Below are 20010 nucleotides of genomic sequence, written 5' to 3'. Positions count from 1 at the left end.
TAGAATGAATGAAAGGAATGAATGGTTTATTTGCCAATCATCAAATGTTAATGTCAATGCCAATATTATTATTTTTAGAATAAATAGATAGGTAGTTTTTTGTTTTTTTTGTTTTTTATTAATTACAATTCATAACGAATCTTTGAAGGATTTAATAATTCATTATCGCAATCATAATCATCATCATCATCATTATTAATTTCAACTTGTTCAAGATCCATTGATAAATCTTCATTTTTAAAACTACTATGATGACTATTTTGATTACTACTATGATTACTATTACTATTAAGATGATTCATTATATTATCTACAATATTATTAATATTAATATTAATTGTATTTTGTGATCCTACTCTTGATGGACTATGATTATTATTATTTTCATTATCCTCATTATTTTGATTATTTTGATTATTTAATAATAATTCATTTTCCAATTCATCTTGATTTAACAAAGTATGTCTAGGTTTGTTTAATAATTTATAAATTTTGATTGAAATTATAAAAGTTATACAAAATAATATTGTCATTACAAAAAATAATGTTGTTAATAATGATGTTCCATTTCTACAATTCAAAAAAAAAAAGAAAAAGTTAGTTGTTTATAATCTTTTCTTTCTTTTTTTTTTTCTATTTCTTACAAAACTTCAGTACAAATATTATTTTTTAAAGATTGATAAGCTCCTGAAGTATTATTACAATTTAAAATATTATCAGTATCATATTTTACAATTTGTAATTCTTTGATTTTTTGTTGCAATTCATTGATATGATCTTGAGGAAAATGAGCAGCGATTTCATAATTTAATTTGGCTTGGTTTTGAACAATGAGTGATGATAGAATATCACCGATAAAAGAGAAAATATCGGCATTGTCACATTCTAGAAAATATTGAACATAGGGATAGTAATCATCTGAACGAGCTTCTATAATATTTGTTACTTGTGGACAAACATCTGAAATGACAATACTAAGTGGTGTATGTGTAGATGGTACAATCCACAATGCAATTGAAAATGTTAATCCAACAATGATAAATACTATAATTGGTCGCTTCATTTTAAATAGAGTTGCCAAGAAACCAAAAGAAACCAAAATAAATAATACAATAATTGATGACAATACAAAATGATATCTAATCTTTTCATATCGATAAATATCATCTTGATATTTTATAGTAGTATTAAACATTTCCATTGTCAAATCAAACATTTCCAACACTTCCAATGGCAATCTATAATAAATACCAATTTCCTTGCATTCTTTGATGATTTTTTGTTCAGTCGATACTTGATAATCTAAACTTGTCGTTACAATTTGATTTGATAATACAATTGATGTATGTAAATCATTATTGACTAATAAATTAAAAAATAATAAACTCCTAAAATAAAAATAAAAGAATATTAAATAATTAGAAATATTATTTGTTTGTTTTTGTTTTGATTTGTTTACTTACATTATTAAAAAAAAGATTAAACTAATGATTATAAAATATATTTTGATTCGATGTCTTGTTTGTTTATCGTAAACATTTAAATTGTTATTTTGAATGATTGATTCTTCAAATTGTTGATCAAGATGACTATCGTCTTGTTCTTGTTGAATTGATAATCTTTTAAGGATTTGATTATTATTATTATTTTTACTACAACGATTCCTTTTATGTTTAACCAATTGATAGATTGAATAGATTATAAAGATGATGGCACCAGCCACCAAAGAAACTATTTTCAACACCATGAGCAGTAAAAAGGGCGATGCTGTCATTGCCACAGATTGGACATAATCCCTCTTTTGCTGCTCGCTGCAATTGGCATAGATGTAGATGGACGAAGTGTCATTGACACGTTGACCGTGAAAATTGTATCTTGGAATAGTAGAGTAGACACGATAGAATCGATTGCTAAGTCGCTCTGATCCGATCATCTGGATCATTGGCTTAACGTCAATGAGTGCAGTAATGTTTTCAGCTGGATCATGACTACTCGCACTATCACTATCGCTATATCCAAATATAATATCATTGCCTACTACTACAACTCCTCCATTCCAAAAAATATAAATACATAATATTATTAATAATAATTGATGAAGCAATTTCTTCATTAAAATAAATAAAGAAAAAAAAAAAGGAGAAATAAAGAAAAGAAAAGAAAACTAATGTAATATAATAATGTATTAATGAAAATGCGAGTTTCCACCTGCTCCACCTACTTCCTCCTCCTCCAACAAAGTATACTTAGATACACACAACATTGTAAATTAATATTACTCGCAATTATATTTCATATAAAGGTGAGTAGTGTGAAATAAGAATCATTACCACGCTGTCATAAAAAAACAGTATTATTCATTCTTTCATACTCCTCCACCTCTACTGAAACAAAACAGAGAGTTCACACACACTCTTTTATCGACCCAAAACAATCAGTGCTGAATCCATCCATCCATCTATCCATCATATCCATTCAATTGATTGGTTTGGATAATTACAGTCAACCAATCATATCACATCATTCCCATCAAGGTATCATCATATCATTGATGTTTTGGATGGAATCTTTTAAACAATTATATCCACATTTTTGTTAACAATTGATGGTTGTTGGTTTTTGAAGCTAAGTATTTAATCTTCTTCTTACCTTTTTAAAAAGGACCGTTTTAGAATGATCACATCTGTTGTTTGTTGATTATAATGAACATCCCAGCTAAGCTAGCATTTTCGTATTGTTCTTTGTCTGTGGAGGAGGCGAATTACTTGATCAAAGTAGAATAATGTAAAGATTATAAAGAGTACTATGAACTACTGAGTGTATACTATAAATTTACAAAAGACCCTTTGAAAAAAAAAAGCTAAAAAATAAAAAAATTAAAAAAAATTCAAATCAGCTGATCAGACAAGAAAGACAATGAAACGAAAGTGTAACAAAAACTATCAGAACAAACACTCTATCAAGAGCTTTAACTTTTGCGTAGAAAATGAATTCAATTCTAAGTATGTTGAAGAAGAGTAGAGACAGTAGATAGATAGACATATAGACAACTCAGACAGATAGACAACTCAGACATATAGACAGTTTTGCAGTACTTTTTATACTAATATATCTTCCTTTCTTTTTCTTTTAAAAGAATTAAACCAAAGAGGTTTAATTTTAAAATCATCAACATATATTTGTGCAAGTAATGGATCATCATCGACTAGTACATCAAATAAATCTATAATTAGAGGATATGCTAAAAAGAATTCAATGGATGATGTAGATACAAGACCAGATACACAAAAGATTCTAGAAAAGTTTGACATTCCACGTATTATAGATCTTGGTGACGAGGAACACGATATGTTGAAGCATCTTAAATGGGCACAAAAGCGTATTTCGCAACGTGAAGCCAAGGAGCCAGCACGTGCTGCTAGCAAATACAAGGACAACTACAAGATGATGGCATCGGTCATTATCGAACGTTTCCCATCACTCTTTCCCGAACCAACAGAATACGAACAACAATATCTCGACGCTGAAATGCGTCTTCAACAATTTGTCAACCGTAAACCACTTCGTATGATTGACATTTGCGAGGATCTACCAGAGTTCCAAGTCGTCGACACCAAGGAAAAGAAAGACGATCGATCTGGCGAGGTTGACGACAGCGAATTGGGTGATCTCAAGGCATCGGTCGAGAAACAAAAACGTGACAAACAAATGCAAGAACAAGAGGAAGAAGAGGGTGAATACGAAGAGGACTTTTCAAAGTTTGTACCAGAGAGTAGAGAAACAGACGCCGACAAAAAGAACGATCGTCGTTCTCTTGAACGTAAATTGGATAAATCACTCTACCTCATTGTCAAACGTCCAAATGGTGAATGGCAATTCCCATCCACCATCTGGATCGATGGTGAATCAATGAAAAATGCTGCCGAACGTGCTCTCAGAGATACTACCGGTGAAAACTGGACTTATTGGATTCCTTCTCAAGCTCCAGCTGGTGTTCATAAAGTTATCCTTGGTGAAAAAGAACAATCTTCATTACAAGCTGAAGGTGTAAAGGTAAATAGAAAATAATAGAAAAAATAGAAAAAGATGGAAATGAAATCAAACTAATCATTTAATTATTTATTTATTATTATTTTTTAGAACTTTTTCTATCGTTCACATTACTTTAAGGGAGAATTGGATATTAACAAAAAGTTTGCAACCGATTATCATTGGATTGCCAAAGAGGAAATGAAGAAATATTTCTCTAAAAACTACTTTGATCAAGCTCATAAATTAATTTTCGATGATTGTTATTACAATTATATCAATGATTAATATTAGTTATATCAATCATATTAAAGAAGGATGTTAACAATCAATACATTAACATTTTTGGTAGAATAGTAGTAAAAATAATTTAAAAGAAATAGGAAAAATAACAAAAAAGTAATAAAATGAATTAACTTTATAATAATCAAAATCAATAATATTTTTTAAATTATTATTACTTTATTATTATTATTAATATTATTTATTCAATCAATCAATCAATCTATTCAATGAATAAATTCAAGATTATATTAACCCCACAATTCCTCATATGGATAGTAGTAGTGATGTGCACTTTGTTTTTATTAATATCAGAGTTGAGTGGATGTCACTGGATGAGGAATATGTTTTAAAACAGAAAAATCCATCGAATAGTGAGCGGGGTGGTCTCAAAAGCTTGTAAGCCCGATGATATTATAATAATTTCGATCGCACATTTGATTTTTATTTTTTTTAGGTTTTTTAATATCTGATCGAATGAATAGGAATAGTTATTTTTAATCTTCCTATTATTATTATTTTATTATACTTACTTTTATAAAAGTTCAGAGAGTTGTGAAAAAAAAGAGGTTTTAGGAACATCTGCAAAGAAAAGAGTTTATTTTCGTTTTTTTTGTTTTTTTTTCGGTTGCACCTCTTTCCCTTTTTAGTCAGAAATAGGGAGCCGAATCACCCGCCCTTCAAACACACCCCTAAAAATCGACGTCTTTCGATTATAGTCTCATCTTATAATAATATCTCTCTTTTCATTCATTCATTTATATATATTTATACAATTAATAGATAGATAGATAGATAGTATATACAGTATATAAATATACTTTATAATTAGTAAGGAACATCATCATATGAAATTTAGACATCTTTTACCCTAACCCACCAACCACTTGCTTTGCTCGCTTCTCTCTCTTTGAAATAATTATCAACAACTTTTGTTTCATTGTCACAAAGAGAGATAGACAAAAAGAGAAAGAGAGAGAGATATGATATGATGATAACAACATCAAAGAAAGATATAAAACATATTCCCCACTTTCACTCTCTCTCTCTCTCAACACACACACACATTTATACACACACACATCTACAACTCTTAACCAATTAGTCAACCAGGTTAAAAGAAGATATATATTTTGTATATCACACCACCACATAGAATCACTAGTCGATGCTCCATACCTACCCATGGCATTGGATGATTTTTATTTCTATTTGACAAACAAATGCAAATGTGATATACACACACATACAACTCGCACACACACGCACTCACCATACACACTCAGTTCTTTACCAATAAGGAAGGAAAAGGAAACCGATTATATTTATAAATATAGTTGTTGAATGTGTCCTACTTGTTTCCTTTCTTGTTTTATCATTTTTTTATTCATAATCATCAATAGTCAAAGGATTAATTGAATAAACAATAAATCCAACCAAGTCACTACTACTATCTTTTTTATTATTATTATTATTTGGTCATCCAAGTCAGTAGAGTGAGTGGTGATCAAAAAATAAACCTAAAAGTAACTCCACAAATTAATTAGCTAGTTTGATCCATCTCTAGTTAGATAGAAAAAAACAATTAAATTAAATCTCCAACTTTATATATATATATATATACCAACTTTCTCATCGCTTTTCATTCATTCAGTCCAATCACACAGCACACATACACACACATATTTATTGAATCGTCTTTTATATTAATATTTATATATAATATACAAAATATATTAACTTAGTTTATATTTATATTTCTACCCTAGATTATTCATTTTCATTTATATTTATTTTATATATATTTATATATTTAATTAATATACATAATGGTAGCACATAATGTATTAGAATCAGATGTAGGTCTATTTCTAATTCAATGTTTATTGATTATTATATTATCAAGAATATTGTCATGGTTGTTTGCCAAGATTCAACAACCACCGGTGATTGCAGAGATTATATCTGGTATTTTATTGGGGCCTACAGCGTTTGGAAAAATACCTGGATTCACAACGACGCTGTTTCCACCGGCTTCAACTAGAATATTAAATGTTTTTGCACAGATTGGTCTATTGTTTTTCATGTTTATCATTGGTTTGGAATTGGATCCATCACTCTTTAGATCACAAATCAAACAATCTTTGATCATTAGTTTTGTTAGTATCGTTTTCCCATTTGGTTTGGGTCTTGCTGCAAGTATCTATTTGGCCGATATCCAAGGTACTGCTTGGACCTATTCTTTTGGTATTTTCATTGGTGTTGCACTTTGTATCACTGCTTTCCCTGTTTTAGCTCGTATTTTAGCTTCTAAAAAATTATTATCTACTCCTGTAAGTCATAAAACAAAAACAAATGATTATATTATATTTATTTATTAATTTAATTTTCTTTTTTTTTTTTTAGATTGGAGGATTAGCAATTGCATGTGCAGCAATTAATGATATTTGTGGATGGGTATTATTGGGATTATCAGTTAGTTTGGCAGGAGAGTCTGGTAGTTTGGATACATTGTGGACATTGTTGGCAGCAGCTGGATTTGTGGCCATTATGTTGTTGGTCATCAGACCATTACTTTCATGGGCAGTTGCAAAGGTTTGGAAGGTTGACGAGAATGCAGCTCATCCACCATCTCCATCACATTTGGTGATGAGTAGTACTGTAGTATTACTCTTTATTGCTAGTTGGTTGACCGAGATTATTGGCATTCACGCCATGTTTGGTGCTTTTACACTTGGTACAATCACACCAAAGATTGGTGGCTTCAATCAAGCCATCACTGAAAAGATCGAGGATTTGGTGTTGGTGTTCCTCTTGCCACTCTATTTTGTGGTCAGTGGTCTTCGTACTGATTTGACTACACTCAATACTGGTGAGCCGTGGTTGGGTGTCTTGTTGATTGTCAGTTGCGCCTGTTTTGGAAAGATTGTTGGGTCGGGTGTCATTGCCAAGATTCTTGGCAAGAGCACACGTGACGCGCTCAGCTTGGGTATCCTCATGAACACGCGTGGTTTGGTCGAGTTGATTGTACTCAATCTCGGTCTTGACTTTGGTCTCATTCACACCAATGTCTTTGGTATCATGGTCTTGATGGCCGTCTTTACCACCATCATGACGTCTCCCTTGATCAGTCTCATGGTCAAGCGTGAGAAACCCAGTGGATCCAACGGCGAGCAATTTACAGTCGTCCTCTGCACACCCTCCCTCTCACTCGGTCCCTCCATGGTTGACTTGGGGTACACCATTGGCAACCGTGTCTCTGTCTCTGCTATCCGCAGAAAGAAGCTTAAAAAGATCTATTTCCTCTCTATTTCCGAAGTCAACGATCGTCCATCAGACTTTATCGGACAGATTAGAAAAGATATTTCACGTGCTTCTTTCCAACCACTCATTCAACAAGGTGCACAAATGAAGATGAAGGTTGTATTTAATAGCATTGTTTCAGACAATGACCATCTCACCAAAGAGGTTGTACAGTTTACAGAATTAAAAAATGCCAGTATGCTCATTATTGGCGAGGACAACTTCCACGGACGTGGCGGTATGATTGGCAAAGACACCATGTGGAGCTTGATCAAGACCAGCACCACTCATGTCGGTGTCTTTACCGACAAGTCTGGTGTCAGAGGAACCGTCCATCGATTCAAGCGTATCCTCATCGCCTACCTCGGCGGCAAGAATCCAAACGACTATCAAACGCTCGAGTTGGCCAATCGTATGGCCGAGACGGACGGCGTCGTTGTCACCATCGTTGTCTTTGACAATGAATTCTATTGGAAGAACAAGAGAAAATTAATTCAAGATAAACGTGATAGTCTACTACTCGAAAAACAAGCTCAAGAAAAAGAATTTGCAGAATTAACAAAATCTCCAGATGGTGTTGATAATAGTAATAATATTAATAGTAATAATAATAATAATAATAATAATAATAGTTTAAATAATAGTCAAGATCCAAATAATAATAATAATAACATTAGTCAAGAGAATGGATTAAAAAAGAGTACAAGTATTAACAAGAGTGGAGCTGTGTTGGCTCCACAACCACCATCGGCAGCCAATGTAATGGCAAATTCAGTAATGTCAGAGAGTGGATCGACCAATCTATCAAAGACTACCGAGATCTATGATCCATTAAAGATTCAACAATACGAATCACATTTCGAACGTGTAATATATGGTAAAAACAGTAGCAAGATTACAGTGGTTTACAAACCAAAGAAACAACGTCAAACCTTCCTCTTGGAGAAATGTATCGATTTTGACCTCATGGTCCTCCCCTACGAACAAAAGAAACAGGATACGGGTGTCTCCCCATTCCCATCGTTCCAATTACCCGGTATGGATTTGATGAAGAGATCGCTTTCAATGGTCCATCTCCCAGGACGTAAACTATCGGAAAGTCATCATCAAAAGTTTGATGAAGAGATGCAGGTTTTCGATAACCCCGACAATATCAATATTGCCATTCCACAAGGTGCCAAACAATCCACCTCTAATCTTAATCATCCACAACTCCTTCCAATGGAAACTATTATCGAAGATATGGTTCATCGTACCGTTAGTGATCTCAATGACTCGTCTGACAGTTCACTCAGTAATCCAGGAGCAGCAGCCCTTGAAGAGGCATATTGGGTCAAATGTCCCATCTCTACTTTGGTCGTCTACCACAAAGATACCATTCCAACGCATCCAAGTGAATTAAATAGTCAACAACAACAACAAGATGATGATGATTTCCAAGATGATGTTAAACAAATTGATCCTACCAATCCAGTTGGTGATTCAACTCCTATTGATCATGGTAAAATCGAATAAATTAACAAACAAACAAATAATTATATTATATAATATATATTATTTATTTTTCAAAACAAACAAATACACAAACAACAAAACAAAATCAAGGTTTTTATGATCTTTGATTAGGCATTCTTTTCATGTACAGGTGGTTTGTTTTTTGATAACCATACTGGACCATTTGGATATCTATGATCTTTAATGGTTTGTTCTTTTAATCCTCCACCATATCCTGAATGTGATGGACATTGATATCTTGTCTTTTTCATTATTGATGGATGAATATAACTAAAAAGATAAATATCATTAATATTAATATTCTTCATTTATCATTTATATTTATATATATATATTTACTGTTCATTTAAATGGGGAACATATTCACTAATTCTATTTTCCAAAGAACCAGAAACGATGATATAATCAATAATACAAAGATGATTGACATATTCACAAAGTCCAACACCACCTGCATGCATACAAACAGGTACTCCAAATTTAGCACAAAGAATCATTACTGTAATCACTTCAGTTGGTCCTGCCAATCTACAACTATCAGGTTGACAAAATGATATAGCATTTGATTGTAACAATTGTTTAAAAATGATTCTATTCTAAAATAATTAAAGAAATCTATTAGATTAAATAATGAATGTAAATATATTTTTTAGCTTACTTGACATTGTTCACCTGTAGCAACTTTAAGAGGAGCAATAGCTTTTGCAATGGCGGCATGACCAAGAATATCATCTGGACTAGTAGGTTCTTCAATCCACCATGGATTAAATTCAGCCAAACGTTTCATGTAATCGATGGCTTGATTAACATCCCATCTTTGGTTGGCATCGACCATTAGTTTTCTATCGGGTCCCAAGATACTACGAATAAGACGACATCTTCTAATATCATCTTCAATGTCGGCACCAACTTTGATTTTAATGTGACTGAATCCTTCTTCGATGGCACCTTTACATAGTCTTGTGATCTTTTCATCACTGTATCCCATCCAACCGGCAGATGTGGTGTACGATGGGTAACCAAGTTCCAACATTTCCTTTTCTCTTGTTTGTTTGGTTGGTTCTAGTTTCTTGAGCATTGTAATAGCCTCCTCTTTGGTAATGACATCACTCAAGTATCTAAAGTCCAACAGTCCAACCAACTCTTCTGGTGTCATGTCTACAAACACCTTCCACAATGGTTTTCTTTGAATCTTTGCATAGAGATCCCAAAATGCATTCAAAAGTGCAGCCGTTGCCAAATGAAGTACACCCTTTTCAGGTCCAACCCATCGAAGTTGTGGTTCAGATGTAATGGAACGATAGAAATTAGGATAATCCTTTACAATCCCCACCACACTCTTTCCAATAAATTGTTCATTCAATGCTTTTGCACATTCTACAACTACATCTGTACCTTTTCCAAGTGTAAATGTTGTTCCTACACCAACTAAAAAATAAAAAGAAAACAAAAGCTAAATATTAAATGATTTACAACTACAAATAGATAGATGTGAACATTACCTAAATTGGGTACATTTGTTCTAAGAGTTACATAGGCACAACTATAATCAGGATTAGTGTGCATTGCATCAGATCCTACCAATTCATCTGATGTTGGGAATCTAATATCCTCAACTGTAACTTCAATAATCTTTACTGCCATCATTTCAATATCTTGATTTGATTGCATTTTTTAAATTAATAATTTAATTAAATAAATATCTTTATCTACCTATCTAAATGAGTTGAAATAAATTAAAATGATAAAAGATGAGATGAATGATTACTTTGTATGGGGATGTGTCTTTAGCTTGAATGATTAAATTAAAAATAGTGGTAAGTGTGTGTTGTGGGTTGGTATTTTGATTTAAAATGAACCAATCAAAATGAAAGTTTGAAAAAAAAAAGATTGGATTGGATTGGATAGGTGGACTTGTCCCATTGTTGTGTTTTTTGGTTAAATTTATAAATCATATGGATTTATTTCCTCTTCATCATCATCATCTGGTTGAAGCATTTCTTTAAATTCAACAAAATGTTTAATTTCAAAGTCATTGAATGGTATTGTCGTTGAAGTTGTTAAAGTTGTTGAATGAATATCGATATGATCAATATTACATTGATCTAGTAAATGTTGAATGATAACCAAAATAGATTGTAATGGTTTGGCATAATTTAATTTAGCGTCTAATCTCTTCTTTACATTGATCGATTGTTGAATGAAATATAATGTTGACTTTAAACTATAATGTGCACAAAATAAATGATTATCTGATATGTTGTTATTCATGCTAAACGATTGATCCAATAGTGATTGTAATTGGTTTGTGATTTTCATAGTGTCACCATCAATCAATGATTTATAATTATTTTTGTTGATTGCTTCAATTGGTAATCCAATATATGCCAATGCCATATTAAACCACCATTCCCAAACAAAATTAGATATAACAATACATTTTTGATATTGTACAATTGATTCTATTTAAAAATAAAAAGAAAAAGAAAAATAGAGTAAGTAAAAAGTAAGTAAGTTTGTTTCTATTGCATTTTTTAGATGGTTACCATTAAATCTTAAAAGATGATGTAAAGATTGTGGATATAATATAAGAATATCCATATATTTTTGAGCAGCGGCTCTATTAATATTTGAAAGAGTTGATTCTTCAAATTTGATAATCTTGTCGATAGCAGATTGATAGTGTCCTAGTCGATAGGAACATCTAATCTCTAGATCAGGTACCAATAACTTTGATGTTTTATCTTGTAACACCCGGTTAAAGTTTCTTATTTGTTGACAACATTCAAGACACTTTTCATAGTCTTGATTGAGATAGAGATAATCAATCTTGTAATAGATACTCTTTAACATTACTTTTAATCTCTTTCTATCTACATTTTCTTTGACCTTTAATTCTTTTAAATCCTTTTTTAATATTCTCTCCATTTCTTCTTTATCTATACAATCCAAGAACCACTAAATATAGAGTAGAGTAAGTTAATCTTTGCTCAGTGTTTGAGTATCTTAAAGTAAAGGTTTGCAAACCAAACTTACAAGGTGATCATCAATCTTTGGAGTGTAATCAACTTTTGGTATTGATTTCTTTCCTTTTGGTTCATATTCTTCACACTCTATATTACCAAATGCATCATCATCTTCCATCTTTTTATTACTATGTGTATTTATATATTATCTCTCTTTTTGAAAAGATTATAAATGAATCGAGTAAAACGAACTAATCTATCGACACTTTGCGAATATAATTTAAATTAAATTTAATTTCTGCAGAACCTACTCGAAGTGTGTCATATCATCTTCAACATTTGAAGAAGAAAGAAAGAAAGAAATGGGAGATAATGAAAGATTGAATCAATTAAAGAATAGACAAAATGATATATTGGAAAGATTACAAGCGATGGCTGACAAAGTTGCTGATATGTTGCCAATACAAGAGATAACTCCTATTCAAAAGAGAATAGATGATTATGCAACAAACATTTCATTAAAGTAAGATGTATTGAATATTGATTGAATGAATGATTAAGTTATTTACCTGTCTCTTTTCTATTTATTTAGACATGAAATGGCAAGAGTACCAAAGACATATTATAGTTGGACATTGGAAAAGAGAGCAGCATATTTAAAGGCACCATCCATTCACAATCTATGTAAAAGTATTATAGTAGAGAATATCAATTGTGTCAATCAAAATACAGATGATCCTTTTAACAGTAGATTCTATTGTATCATCATTCAATATACAACCAAATTACAGAATCAAAAGATTCTAAAGTTTGTAAAAGGATTGTCTACGGACAATTCATCCTTATCAAAAGCAAACTATCGATTCACAATGGCACAATCAGAAGATTCAAATAGACTTACTGGATTCGAATACAATGCTGTCTGTCCAATTGGAACTGCCGTTCCCATCCCAATCATCATCTCTAACAAAATACTTGAATTACCAAATCCAATAGTTTGGTTAGGTGGTATGTAAACAAACAAATAATAACAAAACAACGAGATATATATCTAACAACCCTATTTATTTATATTAGGAGGAGAAGTTGATCTTAAATTAGTTGTTGATATAAATGATTTTAAACAATCAACTGAATTAAATACTGGAACTAAAGTATTTGTTGCAGATGTCGTTTATGATCAACAATACAATTCAAATGATGCAAATGTTACCAATAATAATAATGATGAAGAATAAATAGTCGGTATAATAATAATAATAATTTATTAAATGTAAGATTAACTTTTTAGTTTAAAGTTTAAACTTTCTTCATTCTAATATTTTTAGCAAAATGTAATCTAAATCTATTACTATCCTTGAGATAGATGATAGTACCAACAACCAATGCGATCAATACTACACCTCCAACACTGACACCAACAGCAATTTTCCAAACTTTAGAGTCTGATGCACCACCACATTCTCCGACTTTACTATTATCAATGATTAATGGTGTAAAGTCTGGATCGAGAGTACAGGATTGACATTGAGGAAAGTTGACACCAATCAATGCAATAGATTCATTTACCTTGTTGACAATGGGTAAAAGAGATACTAGTTGTGTTTGAGAATAGGTTGATCTACCATCAGACAAGACATAGTTTATGAATCGACCGGTAAACTGAACACCTTGTTTGACAACACGAAGGTATTGGATTGTATTACCCAAGGAGTCATATGAAAATGTATCTATATTGTGTTGATCACAATTTACTTGGACGGCTTGGTTAGTGTCTACCACTGTTTTAAACAAAACTCTAAGTGTAGCGATATTGCTTTGGTAGGTCCAATTCTCGACTGCGACCGTGACTTTGATCGAATTGGGATCGATTGAAAATTGTTGGTCTCCAAATGAAATGATTCTTGGTTTTGATGAAAACGATATGACCGCTGTAACATTTGCCTCAGTTTCATTACTAATTAAAACGTAATTGGCAACTGTCAACTCTTCATCTGTTGTAATATTCGATGTCCATTCCCTAACAATTACTTCATTCATCACCGTTTTACCATCTGAATCAATTTCTTGAATAGAGTACATTTCAAAATTAAATAATACTCCATCAATATTAAATTGTGTTACTGGTGATGATGAATTTGTTTCAATTGGTATAGTTTCATTTAAATCTAAAAACAAAATTAATTAATTAGTTAATTAATTATTTAACTTTCATCTTGGAATGTTTTGTAACATACATTTAGTAAGACAATTATCTAATTGACTATAACCTAGATCACAACTACATTGTCCATTATCTTGACATTGACCATGGCCATAACAATGACGAGTATTTTGTTCACATTTTGATTTCAAGTCATTTCCTTGAGTTGGAGGAGGAGGATCGAAATACAGCATATTGGAAGAAGTAAAGTTGGCACCATCAACATTTACATATAAAGGTGCTAGACCATAATTGTCATGGAGTGTATCAATAAGGCAAACTAAAGTTGTTTGATTTTTAGTTTCGACAATACATGCAATCCAATTATGTACCAAAACTATTGAATTACCTTCTTCAAATGGTCCAAAATTACCAAATAATGTTAATCTAATCGATTGAAGAGTTGGTCCAGTTTCTTTTGATATTGATCTAACAATTGGGTATTCTAGAAATTAAAAAAAACAAAAAAAACCTATATTAATAAAATAAATTTGATAGATTGATTGGTTTTCCTTTTTATACTTGCCTAGAATCAATTTAGTATTTCCAGTTATATTGAAAAAACCATTTGAAATTAAATAGGTCAAGTTTGATGCAGTTCCAGTTGTATTGAAAAAACTATTTGTAGTTGAAAATCTGAGAGCACATTGTATTGTAAGTGGTGCTGATGTAGTTGTTATCAAACATTCTTGTGAATTGATGGAAATACGATGAACAAAATTTAAATTGATCGATTTAAAAGTAAATGTAAAAAATATCAATCTTATTCTTTGTTCATATGTGATAGTATCCAAGTCAATGCCAGCCTCTACAATACTAGTAAAACTGGCATTGGCAATAGAAATGGGTGCTGATGAAAGCGGAATGGTGATTGGATTTGGATTTGGATTATAAAAGTTTTGGTAATTTTTAAAGATGATTTCCACTTTTTGATTGAATACGATTGGTTTGATGGTATAGGTAGTAAAAGTACCACCCCAACCTAAATTCGACCCTTCTATTATCCCATGTCCTAAATTGGTGATAAGAGATTTGTTGGATAGGACAACATTACAGATGAATCCTGTTGGGTATGGTATATCAGTTTCCACCCGATCTGGAAAACACCAAAAACATTCTGGCAATGATGAAATGGCTGTTTTTGAGATGAACAAATTGCTGAGTTGACTACACGCTGTATCTGGAACATATCCACTCAACCCTGGATTTCCCCTCAAACTTAGGTAAAGTTTTGTTACATTCTTAAGAATGGTGTCCCATGGGAACTGACCCTGAATCTTATTGTATGAAAGATCAAGGTAAATCAAAGTATTAGGTGCCACCAATGATGTTGGAATACTTTGAACTCTTGAAAATGAAAATCCTCTATAAAAAAATGTGAATTGATGGTTTAGTTATTTTTTTATAGATAGATAGATGGATGCTATTTTTGAATACTTACAATGCCTCTAAACCTGTTGGAAATTTTGTGAATGGTATCTCTGTCAATGATGAGTTTGTAAATGTACTATAAATTATGATTAGAATGAATCAGTGAATACAGATGATAATAGTGATAGTTTAATAGAAACTACTTACAAATAATTTATATTTGGAAAAGAATCCAATAATTTGGGAGTTAATGATGATCCTTGCCCATAAGTTGAAATTGATTTGATGGTTGATGGACTATCTGTAAAGAATTCATAGATTGGTGATCCGTCCATATCATCATACCGTGGTCCTAATAGCCTATTATAATATTATTCAACACCAACAACAATATAAATATTAGAATCATTCAACTTTTTTGATTGATTGTTACCGTACTTACAAATTATGCAATACCGATGATGAATGAAGAATCTTGATCTTTTGGGTGGATAAGGAATTAATTGAAACAGAGTTTAACAATGGGAATGACTTTGTAGTGAATGCCATCTCTAGAGGAGTAGTTGAATTGATGAAAAACATCAGAGTTTCTAACCTTGGAAGATACATTGTTGTATCAATAAGGATCATTCTCAATAACTTGGAGGATAACGAGATATGTTGAATATTGGTATTGTTAAAAGATGTATCAATCTTTTCAATAGGAGACAATGATTGAAATATTCTTAGTTTGGGTAAATTGAAAAATTCAAAATCTGGTACCCAACTAATACTTGGATCATTCCCAATACTAAAAAGAAGTAATTTTACATTTATATTAATCTTGTATTCATGATTGATTGTATACAATTGTACATACTCTAAAGAAAAAAGGTTTGGTAGATCAGATAAAAGAGATAATAAATTGATGGATACATTTGTGGCATGAGTTACTTTATGTTGTATTGTTAAAAGTTCTGGAAAGTAAAAACTCTTTAAATTATAGTCTGGCATATCAGATCCTGGTGATGATGAATTTATAATATTTCTTTAGTTTGAAAGAAAAGAATTAAAAAGATGTATTATTGGTTGTATATATTGTTCGTATAGTACATACATATTAATGATATGATATCCTGAAGTAGTATTTGAACATTTGAAATGAACATCATTACATATCAATTCATCAGATGTTTGAATATTTAAATTATATTGTTTTATAATCCATCTATAGAATATTAATGTGGGTAAGTAAGGATTTTTATAAATTTATTACTTTATAGACTATACTTTACATTGCGCTCTTTACTACAAATAAAGAGAATGAAAAAAAAATGGTGTGTTAATGGGGTGGGTGTTCATCAATTGGGTCTCTCTCCATAGCTGTTAATATGACTTACTTTCAAGTTGCGGTAAAACAGATGAAGATTCTACAAAAATATTAGTATTCAATGTGATTGCATTGATTAATACAATCATTGAAAGTAAAACTTGAAAGATATTCATACTTCAAAGATATAATTTTGAATAATGAATCTTAATTATATCTTTGTTACAATGATGAAAACTATAATTAAGATGAAATGAGATTGTTGTAGACGTTTTTTGGGCTACTAAAAACGAAACGTAGGCTTGTCTTGGGAATACAGAAGATCTGCAACGAAATCTTGGGTTTTTGAAAATTTATTCCACGGAAGGTCTTGCCTTTCACAACACCCAGTGGGATGTGAAGTCATTATCCAGGACCTCCTGAAACTGGGAAAATATATATTGATTGTAATATATGTTCATTCCATTGGTTGTTGTTGTTTGGTAAAGGTTCATTTCATTTTCATTTTCATTTTCTTTTACTTTTTCTTTTACTTTTTCTTTTAAAATTAAATAAAAATAACATAGATTAGTTACTTTGGGAAGCCCAAACTTAATATCACCACAAATAAGGTAGTTATTTTGTATTTCTTTTTTTGTATTTGACCAAACTTGAAAAAAATAATCATGATGAACAAGTATAAGTCATTGTTTTTGGGTTTATTTAGACTACATAAGTGGTCTAGCACTAGTGCGTTACTACACTGCACAATAGTAGTATACTATATCATGAATAAGTAGTTATTTTGGGGTTTATTTCTTCTTTTGTAGCTGACCAAACTTGAAAAAAATAATATCTCCATCTTGCACTGTATAGGATTTTCCCTCCATTCTATACTTGCCTGCAGCCTTGCAAGCAGCTTCACTCTTGTGTTCAGCAAAGTCTACGTAGGCCATAGTTTCAGCCATAATGAAACCCTTTTCAAAGTCAGTATGAATGACACCAGCGCATTGTGGGGCCTTGGATCCCTTTTGGAAAGTCCAGCAACGGACTTCATCAGAACCACAAGTGAAGAAATGGCACAATTGGAGGTGATGGTAACCAGTCTTGATGATCTTTGGAAGCATAGAGACGGCACCCTTGCTGTCTTCGTAGGCCTTACGTTCCTCTGGGTTCTTGATGAGGGAGAGTGGGGCTTCAAACTTGACAGAGATTGGGATGATTGGTCCTCCTCCGTTGGCATCGACCCAGGTCTTGATCTTGGCGAGGTACTTGTTCTTCTTTCTGATGAAATCTTCTTCAGAGAGATTGACCAAATAGATACCTGGCTTGGTGGTGATCAAACCCATATCTCTGATAAATTCAACTTCAAAGTTGGAGTATTGACCAAATCTGGCTTGCTTTCCTTCCTTTAAGAGGTTGACAACCTTTTGGTAGGTATCAATTTCTTGTTGTTTGGTCTTGTCAACAGTTTTCTATAAAAAAAAAATAGAAAATAATATTATTAGAATATGAATAAGAGGAGAGAGTGGGATATTTCAAGTATACTCGTTACTTACATTCTTGACAGACTTTACGAGAACGTCCAATTGCTTGGCAGCATGTTCAAGATCCTTTTGGATCAATTCGTTGGCAATAACTTCCAAATCACGAACTGGATCAACAGTATCTTCAACATGGATAATGTCAGAGTCATCAAAAGCTCTGATCATATGGAAAATACCATCTACTTGTTGAATATGAGACAAGAAACTAGAAAAAGAAATGGAAATGGTTGGTAAATAATCGATCGATCGGTTGTCAATCATTCAATATTTGTTGTGTAAAAAACATACGCATTACCCAAACCAGCACCAGTTGAGGCACCCTTTACAAGACCAGCAATATCAGTGATGGTCTAAATATGTATAAAAGTCAAAAGTTGTCAATATTAATAAGATGTGTGTGTTGATCATTTTAATTGATTTACATACCAAATAAGCTGGAATATTGCTTTTTGGTTTATGGAGATCGACTAACCAATCATAACGTTCATCTGGTACAGCGCATCTAGATACATTTGGATCAATAGTACTATAGTATAGGGTATGTGATTAAATTGGTTGTCAGTAAAACATTCATATGACATTGTGTCGTCGTTGTTGTTGTTGTTTGATAGTTACCAGAATGGGAAATTTTCAGCTGGGATAGACATGTTGGTCAAGATGTTGAACATGGATGACTTACCAACGTTTGGTAAACCGACCAAACCCATCTACAAATAGCGGAAGTATAAAAAAAAAAACTATTGTTAATATCAACGATCAAGTATTGAATTGATGTATATCGCTTATCTCTATTCTTATTAATCTATGTGGTATGATCATCTAATCACTGTTATTCTTTGTATTTTTTGAAATTCTACCTTTAAGTTGTTTCCAACACGACCAAGGAGAACTGGAGCGTCTGGGGTAGCTGCTTTCTTTGACATGATTATCGAATACTAATTAGTGATATTGAATAGTCTATCTATTAATAAGGACCGTGGTAGATGATCACCTATAGAGGGGAGTGAGCGACTCGTTGTTCAAAAAAAAAAAAATGTATTTTCATTTTTTTTTTTTTTTTTTTTTTTTTTTTTTTAATTCCGATTTATTTATTAACTTATTTATTAAATATACATATATGTATTTTTGATGGGTAGGTAAGTCCTGCCCTTACAAAAGATGAGTCGTCTTTGAGCAAGGATTCCCTTTTAACCTTCTTTGGATTGCACACACCTCGTGGCAGGTGTTGAATTGAACCAAAAGTCATACAACAATAACAACCGAAAAAGGTCGTTATTGTTGTATGACATTTGGTTCAATTCAATTACTCTTATCACAACATATAATGTCTAAACAAAGTATATAACCATTAAAATTGTTTTTTTTATCTTGTTTCTGCTTTTTAAAAGTATTTAATCTTTTACATACCACCACTGTTGATTGATTCATGATGTCGACAATGTTTACTTGAACTAATACATCTTCACAGTTGTAATAAGTTAGTTGTTAATAGTTGTTTTTTGATGG

The 20010-nt window shown here is 31.7% G+C and overlaps 7 protein-coding genes across 7 annotated transcripts; 3 read left to right on the top strand and 4 right to left on the bottom strand.

Annotated features, from left to right (window-relative positions):
• Positions 1 to 122: 122 nt before the first annotated feature.
• On the bottom strand, positions 123 to 2475 carry DFA_10058 (uncharacterized protein; the record flags this gene model as incomplete). Its single annotated transcript, XM_004351896.1, has 4 exons — positions 123 to 570; positions 645 to 1388; positions 1464 to 2107; positions 2410 to 2475. 4 exons carry the CDS (start codon positions 2473 to 2475, stop codon positions 123 to 125), a joined length of 1902 nt encoding a protein of 633 aa, XP_004351948.1.
• A 511-nt stretch (positions 2476 to 2986) lies between these two features.
• DFA_10057 (uncharacterized protein) lies at positions 2987 to 4317 on the top strand (the record flags this gene model as incomplete). Its single annotated transcript, XM_004351895.1, has 3 exons — positions 2987 to 3002; positions 3137 to 4053; positions 4141 to 4317. The coding sequence occupies 3 exons, from the start codon at positions 2987 to 2989 to the stop codon at positions 4315 to 4317; spliced, it is 1110 nt and encodes a 369-aa protein (XP_004351947.1).
• A 1823-nt stretch (positions 4318 to 6140) lies between these two features.
• Positions 6141 to 9129, top strand: DFA_10056 (Na+/H+ antiporter-like protein; the record flags this gene model as incomplete). Its single annotated transcript, XM_004351894.1, has 2 exons — positions 6141 to 6644; positions 6718 to 9129. 2 exons carry the CDS (start codon positions 6141 to 6143, stop codon positions 9127 to 9129), a joined length of 2916 nt encoding a protein of 971 aa, XP_004351946.1.
• A 107-nt stretch (positions 9130 to 9236) lies between these two features.
• DFA_10055 (mandelate racemase/muconate lactonizing protein) lies at positions 9237 to 10800 on the bottom strand (the record flags this gene model as incomplete). The annotated part of the gene is made up of 4 exons (XM_004351893.1): positions 9237 to 9399; positions 9469 to 9725; positions 9788 to 10557; positions 10632 to 10800. 4 exons carry the CDS (start codon positions 10798 to 10800, stop codon positions 9237 to 9239), a joined length of 1359 nt encoding a protein of 452 aa, XP_004351945.1.
• A 273-nt stretch (positions 10801 to 11073) lies between these two features.
• DFA_10054 (uncharacterized protein) lies at positions 11074 to 12273 on the bottom strand (the record flags this gene model as incomplete). The annotated part of the gene is made up of 3 exons (XM_004351892.1): positions 11074 to 11591; positions 11676 to 12087; positions 12166 to 12273. The coding sequence occupies 3 exons, from the start codon at positions 12271 to 12273 to the stop codon at positions 11074 to 11076; spliced, it is 1038 nt and encodes a 345-aa protein (XP_004351944.1).
• Positions 12274 to 12457: 184 nt separating this feature from the next.
• On the top strand, positions 12458 to 13333 carry DFA_10053 (uncharacterized protein; the record flags this gene model as incomplete). Its single annotated transcript, XM_004351891.1, has 3 exons — positions 12458 to 12618; positions 12688 to 13103; positions 13173 to 13333. 3 exons carry the CDS (start codon positions 12458 to 12460, stop codon positions 13331 to 13333), a joined length of 738 nt encoding a protein of 245 aa, XP_004351943.1.
• Positions 13334 to 13394: 61 nt separating this feature from the next.
• On the bottom strand, positions 13395 to 19427 carry DFA_10052 (uncharacterized protein; the record flags this gene model as incomplete). The annotated part of the gene is made up of 14 exons (XM_004351890.1): positions 13395 to 14263; positions 14333 to 14743; positions 14825 to 15663; positions 15740 to 15805; positions 15877 to 16029; positions 16112 to 16459; positions 16529 to 16696; positions 16766 to 16876; positions 17855 to 18432; positions 18517 to 18709; positions 18793 to 18854; positions 18931 to 19030; positions 19120 to 19211; positions 19362 to 19427. 14 exons carry the CDS (start codon positions 19425 to 19427, stop codon positions 13395 to 13397), a joined length of 4056 nt encoding a protein of 1351 aa, XP_004351942.1.
• Between the last annotated feature and the right edge of the window lie 583 nt (positions 19428 to 20010).

Source organism: Cavenderia fasciculata (assembly GCF_000203815.1).
Source record: "Cavenderia fasciculata unplaced genomic scaffold Scf_EU5ZYIE02H8LDV-5, whole genome shotgun sequence".
Classification (NCBI taxonomy): domain Eukaryota; phylum Evosea; class Eumycetozoa; order Acytosteliales; family Cavenderiaceae; genus Cavenderia; species Cavenderia fasciculata.
The sequence above is the reverse complement of the archived record's forward strand: the minus strand, read 5'-3'. Positions and strand labels throughout refer to the sequence as shown.